The following is a 12,294-nucleotide window of genomic DNA, read 5'->3' on the forward strand; positions in this document are numbered from 1 at the left end:
CAAAATAAAATAGCTTTTAGTATAAAATTTTTCTTGCAACTTTAATGTTATAATTTCCTTGAATAAATATTGTTTTAAAATAATGTAACACTGAAAAGAATTCACAGTGCTTGGGAGTGGGAAATCTAGTTTCAGTGGGATCCATTCTGAGGATTTAGCTGTATGTGATGCCTAAGGTTCCCACCTCTCCCAGAATTGAGCCCTGAAAATTAAAATCTCCCGGCTCACGGAAAGAATTTAAAATAAATATCAATCTCCCGGAATATCAAGTTTCTGGAAAATAATGTTACAATGCGCATGGACCAAATGGTTGAGAGCATCGAAAATCACATGACGCACACAGCAGCCAAGGAACATCTATGTAAAGAAGGAAAGGTTCCATAGATGTAATGTAAACTATTAGTTTGCTATTATGACGCTAGAAACTTTCTAACAGAATTGTATGATGTTATGCTTGAAATCTGCCAAAAAATAACATTTTTTTTGGTAATTCAGTCGAAGATCTTTTAAACAAATTAAATGAAACGGACAAGGTTACGTTTTTTAAAAACGCAGACATTTTCTTTGAGAGATGTTTAGACTACCTGAAAAATTGTTATGATTTCGAAAACTCAAAGTACAGTAAATTGAGCATACTTTCAATGAAAAAAACCGATTATGTGGGATGCATTGAGAGACTTGGCCATTGATTTAAAGATCACTTTTGATGAAAATAAACTTTCTGATGCATTTTGAGGGAGGTTCAAGACAGCATTGTTAAATCAAATGTAAGAGAAGATCTAAGGTGGGCTAAATTTTTCTCAACAGTTGAAAATAGAGCTGGAGCTATGTTGAAGAAAGTAGTTTTATTCGTTTTGGTCTATACCTGTATTAAACTCTGCCTGCGAGTGTGTTTTTAGTATAGTATTCAATGTAGGGACTGAGGAAAGAAACTGTTAAAGGAAGAACATGTCAAGGCAGAAATCTTAATGTACTTCAATTTTAAAATAGACTGCAATGCATTTTTTTAAATTTATTATTTCCAGATCAGATATTTTTAAATCCATACAATCAAATGCAAAATTTAAGTTCAAAATAAAATAAAAAGTTATGAAAATTGATTTTCCCGCCCCTCCCCTGGATTTTGACAGCCAAGAGGTGGCAACGCTAGTGATGCCACCAGACTAGCAATGCTCCCTAATGAAAGAATAACATAAATTACATGAATGCTGCTGAGAACTTTATGCTCAATTATTTCACTTTCTCTCATTCTCTCACAGCATTCATTTTAAAAAATACTGGTAACTTTCATAGATGGTCATTGTAAGTTTTTTTTTTTTTTTTTTTTTTTTTTTTTTTTTTTTTTACATTTCATAGATGTATATATAGTTATCTTGAATGAAATTTATTTCTAATCTTATTTATATATTTAAAACTGTTTTATAATGTTTGTGCAGGAAGCTCACAAAAAACTACCACATTAAGAAAAAATCAGATGAGGATTTACAGTAAGTTCAAAATTTTTTCTTTTTTATTTAAAGGAAAAGATTTATTTGCATTTCAAATTATCTGCACTTTTGGTATTATATTTTATATTTTTAAATTTTATGCTTATTACCTGACTTTAACTTTTCCTTTTTGTGAAGGTTAGTTTTAGAAATAAATGTCAGAATAATTTTGATAATTTTTTATAAATGCATGAAAGCACAATTCAGTTTTTCTTCTTCCCTGACTCTTGCTGTACTTAACCATTCAATGTAATACATTTTGAATCATAATTTTCTTACTTCCTAGATTCACAGAATGTTCGGAAATTGCCATGGCAATTTCTGTTACAATTCCATTTTCTTTCCATTCTTGAACTATTTCTTTGATCGCAGCTCTTTCAAAGGCATTTGTTTTATAAGGCTTCATACATACTGGCTTTGAACCTTCGATTTCTTTAATGTCCATTTTTAGGAGATCTGTGCACCCTATTTCTGAAATATTTAGTGCAAAGCAATCTCTGTATTCTTTCAGAAGACACAATTACTCTTGTTGGTGATCAACGTCGAGATCCAAGCCAATTTTAACTTGGCTTAAACTTATAGGAACTTTTTGCATCAAACGATGCAAACTTATAGAATATAGAACTTATAGAATGAAGCTCTAACTTTGGATTCATGTGCGTACCACTAGCATTTTCATTGGGGCCAGAATTTGTAGATCTACTTTCTGCTTCAGTACATAGTTTTCGAAGTTCAAATTCCATTTCATATTTTCTTTTTCGTTCCTCATATTCTTCTTTTCATCTACGTTCTTCATCTTGACGTTTTCGTTCTTCAATTTCTTCTTTTCGCCTACGTTCTTAATCTTGACGTTTTCATTCTTCAATTTCTTCTTTTTCTTTTCTTTCATTTATTATAATGTTTAACAATTCTTTGGCACATTCTTCATCGTACTCTTTGCTAGCCAAAATTATCTTTTTCAAATCGCTCATTTTATGACTCTCATTTACATCTTCTCCTAATTCTTCAGCTAATATTCTTAAATCGCATTTCTTTGCCTTACCGAAAATAGACATTTTCGTACTCATTAAAATGCAAATTATATATATATGCTATTATTATTAACTTCCAATTAGACAACTTAGTAGAACACAATTATTGGTATTTTATAAGTTTGTTTGACGTTCTAAATATATTTCAAAATTTAAAGAAATGGGGGAAAAAAAAAACCCTCTTTCCAAAATGATAAAAAAATAACAAAATTAAATCCTATAATAAATATGTTACATCAATTAATGCACTACCTTGAAATTCAAATTTTTTTCAATTTATGTATGTATAGCAAATTCTTGTAGCTTTAGGCTTAGGTTTCAGAATAATCCCACTTCTGATTTATGTTAACTTCCTTTTTTAGTTAAATTAATCACTCGTAAAATGGTTCTAAAAGACAATTATTTATTTAAAGATAAATCTTAATAACCTACACGTAACGTATTCGTAAACGTACATAACATAACAAACATACTTACTGCATCGTACCATTAAACATTTCAAGCGTACGTCATCTCAATGTGTATTTTTTTAAAATTATAAATTAAACAAATAGAACATGAAGAAAAGCTAAAACAAATAGAATACTGTTAACTTCCTTTTGTAGTTTAATTAATCACTCGTAAAATGGTTGTAAAAGACAAACATTTATTTAAAGCTAATAACCTACACATAACATAACAAACATACTTACTGCATCGTACCATTAAACATTTCAAGCGTACATCATCTCAATGTGTATTTTTTTTTTAAATTATAAATAGAACGACATCCAAAAATTAGCTGTTGCCATTTTCTCAATAGATATTTTGTCTAATAACAATTAAATAATTTACAATCGTGCTTACATTTGACCATCCTTTACATTTGACTTTTCAATTGTCCTCAATTGAACCAGATCTTGTCATACATTAAAACGACAAATAAACATCAACAAAAATATAATAATAGGTAGGGAAAAAAATGAAATATAATTTAAAAAAAAATTCTATACGTCCTATACAAAGTCTCTATAATGCAATGGTTTGCGCACTGTTCGCTTGGGCCTTTTAAGTTCATCATCATCTTCGTCATTATCGTCAACATCGTCATTGTCATCATCATCATTTGCTTCTGCATTTTTCCAAGATTTTTGTTGACTTACATGAGCAGTTGATGCATAAAAGCGACCATCACAGGCTTCTTCTAGTTGTGATATTCTATAAGTGTCGCCCAGAAGTACTTCTCTCACAACCATTGGACCACGATACTTGAGTTTTGGTTGGTTCTCCTGGTGTAGATTTTGAATTTCTTTATTTCTCCTTGCTCAAATGATAGAGATCCTGATTTCTTCTTGTCATAATAAGCTTTCATTTCCCCTTGTTCTCTAACAATCTTTTCTCTAGCTTGTTTTTGTAGTTTTTCCGGTTCCTTCCAAACTTCTGCTTCTTCATCAGCAAGTAATCTCAAAACTCCATCTTGAAATCGTGGTACATATCCATGAAGTATTTCAAATGGTCTTTTCCCAATAGTTTTATTAATTGTGTTATTCAAGTTTCTCTCAACTTCTTTAATTCTTTTGTCCCAATCCTTTTGATCTTTACTTTTCATTGATGTTACTATCGGTGATAAAATTGTTCTGTTCGATCTCTCGACCATACCATTCCCTTGTGGGTGGGAGGTTGAATTTAATGTATGAAGAATTCCCTTTTCCTTGCAAAAATTTTCAAATTCCTTTGAAGTAAAACAAGAACTTCGATCTGATATTATATGATCTGGTAATCCAAATTCTTCTGTGAAACTCATTAATGATTTCAGTACGTTCTTCTAAGATGTGTTTTTTCACAGCATACAATCGAACAAATCTCGTCATATTATCAATGAAGACTAACAATTCCTTGTTTCTTTTAGAACTTGTGATGAAAGGTCCAAGATGATCAATGTGTATTGTTGCAATAGGTCTGCAGCCTGGGGGTATAGGATGCAGAAAACCCTGTCTTTTTCCACCGGGAACTTTGTTGATGAGGCATTCGAAAAACATTGATATATGTCGACGAACATATCTCTTCATAGCAGGAAACCAGTACAGATCTTTGGTTTTTGAGACAGTCCTATCAACAGCAAAATGTCCCATAAGATTATGAAACTTCACAGCTATGCTTTTTCTCATGCTTGTAGGTACGACATATAATAACTTCTTCTTTTCTCCGTCCTCCGCAATATGGAACAGTCTATTCCTTTTCAAAATATAATTCTCCACATTTTGATTTTCTTCTTTGGTTCTTTCACTTGGGTCTTTCTTCAAAATTGTTATTGATTCTCTTAACTTTTCATCTGCATGCTGTATCATAAGAATTTGTTCGTCTAAATTTAAGGTCAGACTGAAAGGATCTTAAGTTTTACTAACGTTTATTTTATTTTAAATCTTTACTATCACTTCTTATTTTCTACTTCCGGCCAGAATTAAAAGCTTTAACTTATTTATGCAAATTTGTCTGACGAACGCCAAGTACTTAAGTTGTGGCTTTTTGCCAAGCAAGAGAGAGGAAGGAGTTAGTAGAAGCAGGCCGCTTGCCTTAGCAGTTTTACTCGGTTGCTGGTTGCCTTCCAGGCCAGAGGTTTAATCCTCTTAATAATTTTAAACGTGTTGTAGTGTTAACAGTTCTCTGTACTACATACGGCTTCCTGTTAATTTACGGCCAATCTTCCACATAGTCCCTTGTTTATTATTCCAAAGTTAAGTTAATATTTTTATATTCTTACGTTCAGATCACAAGTGGTTGGTCTCTGTATTCCGAAGTCCGGAAATTATTGTAAAGAGTGAAAAATAAAGGGTTTCGTATACCCTTCCTGTGTATCTTGTCTACTTCCCACATTTATTGAACATAGTTTTAGTAAGCTCCCTGTTCCGAGTCAGGTTCTTGAATGTTCCCCAAGCAAGTAAGGCGGAACATTGAACCTGATAAGACAAACTTCTAAATTATCTTCTATCAAAGAATGCATGGTGTCTGATGAATTAATAACAGGAGCTCTACTGATTGCATCGATATGAGACATTTTAATTCCTGGTTTGTGGCGTATTTCAAAATTATATTCTTGAATAAGGATACTCCAACGAGCAATTTGGGGGATTGCTAGATTTCTTTGCATTCATGTAAACTAATGCTTGACAGTTGGTAACTACCGTAAATTCAATTCCGAGTAAGAATTCTCGAAGTCTATCTAGAGTCTAGATAATTGCCATTAGCTCAAGTTTACTCAAGTGATAATTCTTTTCAGCTTCCGTTGTCTTTTTACTCACGCAGTAGACAAGATGCCATTTGCCGTCACTTCTGAGTTGAATTAACATGCCAACAATACCCTCTGAGCATGCATCAGTATGGACTTCTGTTTGAGCTTTAGGGTTGTACAAAGCTAAAATTGGTTGATTCGTCAGTTCATTTTTCAGCATTGTAAAAGAATTCCGCTGACTTTCTTCCCATCTGAATGTTTGATTTTTCTTAGTTAGTTGAGTCAATGGTGGTCCAGCTTTAATGGCATAATTTGGAATAAACCTTCTAAAAAATTTGTTAAACCATGAAATCGTCGAACTTCATGAAGGTTTTTAGGTTCTGGGAATTTTGATATTACTTCAACTTTTCTTGATCCCAGCTTTATTCCATTTTTATTGATTATAAAGCCTAAATATTCTATTTCTTGTTTGGCAAATTCGCATTTCGGTAACTTCAGGGTTAGTTTAGCTGCACGTAGTGCTTTGAATACTTTAATTAATTTCTGAATCATTTCTTCCCAAGTCCTTGCTGGAACAAGTATATCGTCAAGATAGCACTTCTTTATTACATAATGAGAATAATGCATGATACATCAATCATTGAAATTCCACAGGAGCGTTAGTCAAGCCAAAAATCATTCTTTCAAATTGTCCACTTTCATCCGGTGTTACGAAAGCAGTTTTCAATTTTGCACTTTCAGTTAATGGAATCTGTAAATATCCGTGTGCTAAATCTAGCATTGTAAACAGTCTACACTCATGCAATTGTTCTTATAAATCATCTATTTTAGGCAGGGGAAATTTATCCTTTATAGTTTGACTATTGAGAGGTCTGTAATCAACAACTAATCTGTATTCACCGGTCTTTTTCTTTACCAGTATGACAGGACTAGCATATGGGGATCGCGTTTCTGTTACAATTCCATTTTCTTTCCATTCTTGAACTATTTCTTTGATCGCAGCTCTTTCAAAGGCATTTGTTTTATAAGGCTTCATACATACTGGCTTTGAACCTTCGATTTCTTTAATGTCCATTTTTAGGAGATCTGTGCACCCTATTTCTGAAATATTTAGTGCAAAGCAATCTCTGTATTCTTTCAGAAGACACAATTACTCTTGTTGGTGATCAACGTCGAGATCCAAGCCAATTTTAACTTGGCTTAAACTTATAGGAACTTTTTGCATCAAACGATGCAAACTTATAGAATATAGAACTTATAGAATGAAGCTCTAACTTTGGATTCATGTGCGTACCACTAGCATTTTCATTGGGGCCAGAATTTGTAGATCTACTTTCTGCTTCAGTACATAGTTTTCGAAGTTCAAATTCCATTTCATATTTTCTTTTTCGTTCCTCATATTCTTCTTTTCATCTACGTTCTTCATCTTGACGTTTTCGTTCTTCAATTTCTTCTTTTCGCCTACGTTCTTAATCTTGACGTTTTCATTCTTCAATTTCTTCTTTTTCTTTTCTTTCATTTATTATAATGTTTAACAATTCTTTGGCACATTCTTCATCGTACTCTTTGCTAGCCAAAATTATCTTTTTCAAATCGCTCATTTTATGACTCTCATTTACATCTTCTCCTAATTCTTCAGCTAATATTCTTAAATCGCATTTCTTTGCCTTACCGAAAATAGACATTTTCGTACTCATTAAAATGCAAATTATATATATATGCTATTATTATTAACTTCCAATTAGACAACTTAGTAGAACACAATTATTGGTATTTTATAAGTTTGTTTGACGTTCTAAATATATTTCAAAATTTAAAGAAATGGGGGAAAAAAAAAACCCTCTTTCCAAAATGATAAAAAAATAACAAAATTAAATCCTATAATAAATATGTTACATCAATTAATGCACTACCTTGAAATTCAAATTTTTTTCAATTTATGTATGTATAGCAAATTCTTGTAGCTTTAGGCTTAGGTTTCAGAATAATCCCACTTCTGATTTATGTTAACTTCCTTTTTTAGTTAAATTAATCACTCGTAAAATGGTTGTAAAAGACAAACATTTATTTAAAGATAAATCTTAATAACCTACACGTAGCGTATTCGTAAACGTACATAACATAACAAACGTACTTACTGCATCGTACCATTAAATATTTCAAGCGTACATCATCTCAATGTGTATTTTTTTAAAATTATAAATTAAACAAATAGAACATGAAGAAAAGCTAAAACAAATAGAATACTGTTAACTTCCTTTTGTAGTTTAATTAATCACTCGTAAAATGGTTGTAAAAGACAAACATTTATTTAAAGCTAATAACCTACACATAACATAACAAACATACTTACTGCATCGTACCATTAAACATTTCAAGCGTACATCATCTCAATGTGTATTTTTTTTTAAATTATAAATAGAACAACATCCAGAAATTAGCTGTTGCCATTTTCTCAATAGATATTTTGTTTAATAACAATTAAATAATTTACAATCGTGCTTACAATACGAAGAACGGGAAAAGATTAGACAACACAAAATGGAATTGGTGTGAATTCATGTGAAACTGCCAACAGCAGGTGAGTCTCAAAATTCTGTTATCTTCACCGGATCTAAAAAGAAATTGAATGTACCGAAATTAAAACAGTTTAGTGGTGACATTAAGGACTGGCTACCCTTTTGGAGTCAGTTCCAAAAGACTCATAATGATGAAGAAATTGTACCTGAAATTAAATTTCAGTACCTTATTCAAGCTACTATAAGTGGATCCAGTGCACGAGAAGTTGTAGAAAACTTTCCGCCTGCAGGAGCCAATTACACCAAAGCAGTTGATAGTCTCAAAACTCGGTTTGGAAGAGATGAACTTTTAGTGGAGGTTTATGTTAGAGAGTTGTTAAAATTGATAATTTCGGTTCAAAAACATGAAAAAATTTCAATGACATCTCTGTATGATAAACTCGAAACATATCTTAGAGCACTAGAGATATTGAGAGTGAGTACTAATAAATGTGCTTTGATACTTTATCCTATGGTTGAATCTTGTTTTAAGAAGAGTTCCTAAAAGCATGAGGCGGAAGTGCTTCTTCCACAATTTCAACTGATGCTAAGGAACGGTTGACTAATTTGATGTCCTTCCTTAAGGCTGAAACTGAAGGGGAAGAAAGAATAAATTTGGCTATGTCAGGTTTTGGTTTATATTCAAGTGAAAATTGTCAATCTTTTAAGAAAAGAGGAGGGCATTTAACTACAGGGAGCATACCTACAGCTGCCATTTTACTCTCTACAGCTTCAAAGGATGTGAAGAAAGCATGTATTTTTTGTTCAGGGAAGCATGCAAGCTCAGACTGTTATTCTTCTCAAAAGATAAGTTTAGCTGAGAAGCAGAATATTTTAAGAGATAAACAATGCTGCTTCGCTTGCCTGACAACTGGACATCCAGTTCGTAAGTGCAGAGTGTTTCTGAAATGTGTAGGATGTGGTAAAAAACATGTGCCACTTATATGTGATACTCTAGATGCTCGAAACAAGAGATCGGACAAGAATGATGAAAAATGTGCAAGTTCGGAAATTAGCATGTCTAACATCACTTATGGCCCAAAGGTATTCCTTCAAACTATGAAAATAAAATAAAAAAATGTCAGATAATAAAGAAGTACTTATTAGAGCAATCCTAAATTCAGAGTCCCCCAAAACATATACAGTACAAAGTCCATAATCTGGACGTCCATTATCAGGAATGATCTATAATCCGGACCTCAAAGATAGAAACTTACGCATGTGAGTAATGCGTTTACACATGTGTGTAAAGCGTTTACCCTCATGCTTCCGATAGTGAAGAAAGTGACAGAGAGGTTATTGAAAACAAAAAATTTCGATTGACAAGTTAGTCGGTATTCTCAACACAGCAATTACAGGACTTGAACAGTGGAACTTTGTAACTGAACAAGAAATTATGTGTGTTTATAGAATTAAAGAGAAAGTATTAGCACAAAAAATGAAGCAACTTAAACAACTTGCATTGATAGAAATGTTTAATTAAAGTAAGCAAATAAATATTAAGGTTTTTTTGGGGGGGTTAAATTTTGATACCCTTTAAATCATAATTGTTCTTTATTTCATAAATTACGGTTTCATATTTTTAATTGTATAATTTCTGCTTGCCATCTTACCAGATTTAAATTGATGATTTATAATCCGGAAAAAAACCTAATTCGGAATCACCAAAGTCCCGACGAGTCCAGATTATGGACTTTGTACTGTATATTAAAAAATCTAGCAGAAGAAATGGGATATAGTCTAGTAAGAAAAGAAACTCTTATACATTCTTTATTTGGAGGAACTGATTCTGAAAAATGGGAACACACGTGTTATAGAATCAGACTAAGGAATCCACAAAATAATGTAACTTGTAACATGTGTAACATTGCATGTAACTTTAGACCAGCCCACTATATGTGATAATATTACACTTGTTAGTTCACGTCCATGGATAAAAGAGCGTCAAGAAATGAAGATAGCATTGTCAGACATGGGTAAAGAGTCACAACCTGTTCAAGTATGCCTTGGAGCTGACATGATAGGAAAACTTATGACAGGTCAGCATAAAATATTGACTTGTAGACTTGTTGCAATGGAAACTTTACTTGGTTGGACCTTATCAGGAAAATTATCTGATAAAGAGATATCTTCAACCAGTTCTATAGTCGTAATTTCCTTTTCTGTGAAAGAAATGTGGAAATTGAATTCTTTAAGGGTACGAGATCCTTTAGAACAAAGAACTAAAGAACTTTATAAGGCATCTATGGAAAATTTTTTAAGGACTGTCAAAGCTGATAAAGATCAACAATTTCTTATTAGTTTACCATGGCTTGGGGTTCATTTACCTCTACCAGACAATTTTAATCTGGCACTAAAAGGGTTACTATTGACCACTCGTAAGGTTAAAATTGAGAATTTATATGAAAAGTATGGAGAAGTGTTCGAAGAATGGGAGCAAAAAGGTATCATTGAAGAGGTTCCTAATGAATAAATTAAGTCATCTTGTCGCTAGTTGCCCCATCAACATGTGGTGAAAGCGAACAGTACGACTAAAATTAGACTGTGTTTAATGCTTCTTCTAAAGAAAAGGGAACTCCTATTCTCAATGATTTTGTTGGGAAGGGACTGAATTTGTTAGAATTAATTCCTTTCATATTAACAAGGTTTCGCTTCTATAAATTTGGCATGACAGCTGATATACGCAAAGCGTCCTTGTAAATAAGCCTCTATAAAAAGATAGAGATTTCCTCCGATTTCTGTGGTAGGATGAAGATGATCTCAAATATTATCGTCATCACAGAGTTATTTTTGGTGTTTCTTGTAGTCCATTCTTGCTTGGATCAACTATTCGATACCGTTTAGAAAGGAAACTAGATGAAGCCGAGCAAGGGAATGGAAAATATTCTCAAGATATTATCCGACAACTGATGGTCAGCTTTTATGTGGATAATTGCTTGACTAGTGTCAAAACTGAATCAGACCTGAAGCAATTTATTGAAGTTGCGACTGAAATTATGACTGAAAGAAAATTTGATTTACGAGGGTGGGAGTACACAAACACATCTGAATGTATAGCAAGTCCAACAAACGTTCTAAGAATGATGTGGGACATACATTGTGATATTCTTTCCATAAACATCCCTGATGTGAAAGAAATAACGAATGTAGTAATCACCAAAAAAAAAAAAAAAAAAAATATTTAACTGTTTTGCAAAAAGTTTTTGATCCTCTCAGCATAACTGGTTCTTTGACACTGCGCCCAAAACTCTGGCTACAAAACTTGTGGAAATTAAAAATTAGTTGGAATGAAGAAGTTGATACAAAAACGCATCAAGATTTTTTAAAATAGCTAAATGAGCTTAAATATTTGCAACATATTAAGGTGACAAGATGGTTCCACTCTGATGAAGGACTCGAGCACATTTCATTACATTATTTCAGTGATGCGAGTAAAATTGCTTATTTGACTGTAGTCTTTCTGCGAGTTGCTAGAGGAAGCACTGCTCATGTACAACTGGTCCAGAGTAAAATTAGAATTGCTTCTTGTGGGAAAAAAGAAACAACAATTGCTAGGTTGGAACTTCTTGGTTCTACCATTTCTACTTGTCTTTCCTCAGAGATACTAAAAGAGTCTCAAAGACAATGTTTATTTCTGGACTGACTCTACAATAGTATTAGCTTGGCTAAAAAGAGAAGACTTGTGGGATGTATTTGTTCAGAACCGTGTTACGGAAATTAGGAATCTGACACCTCTTCAAGCATGGAGACATGTTCCCGGATTTTTAAACCCTGCAGATCTGCCCAGTAGGGGTTGTTCAGCGCAGCAGTTATGGAATTCAAAATGGTGGGAAGGTGCCAACTGATTGTATCTTCCACCTCGTGAATGGCCAGGTACTGAAACGGAACTAGCTGTCGATGAAGAAGAAGTACTTAAAGAGAAAAGAAAAGAAATTGTGTCTTCTTTGGTAAATATTCAAATAACAGAAATTTGGAGCAATTATTTTTCCATCTATAGTAGAAATATCAGA

At 32.7% G+C, this 12,294-nt stretch overlaps 1 protein-coding gene across 8 annotated transcripts in view; it reads left to right on the forward strand.

Annotated features, from left to right (window-relative positions):
* Positions 1–12,294, forward strand: part of LOC118200249 (formin-binding protein 1 homolog) — a 167,873-nt gene that overhangs the window by 98,062 nt on the left and 57,517 nt on the right. For 6 of the 8 annotated variants that reach the window (XM_035372190.2, XM_035372196.2, XM_035372195.2 and 3 more), the window contains exon 3: positions 1,437–1,487. The exons of the other annotated variants lie outside the window; for them this stretch is intronic. In XM_035372190.2, coding sequence (XP_035228081.2) covers positions 1,437–1,487 — 51 coding nt within the window. The remainder of the gene's footprint in view (positions 1–1,436; positions 1,488–12,294) is intronic. 8 annotated transcript variants of the gene reach the window in all.

The sequence above is a fragment of the Stegodyphus dumicola genome, chromosome 12, assembly GCF_044657685.1.
Source record: "Stegodyphus dumicola isolate Sdum_Otavi_A_Nest chromosome 12, ASM4465768v1".
Classification (NCBI taxonomy): Eukaryota; Metazoa; Arthropoda; class Arachnida; order Araneae; family Eresidae; genus Stegodyphus; species Stegodyphus dumicola.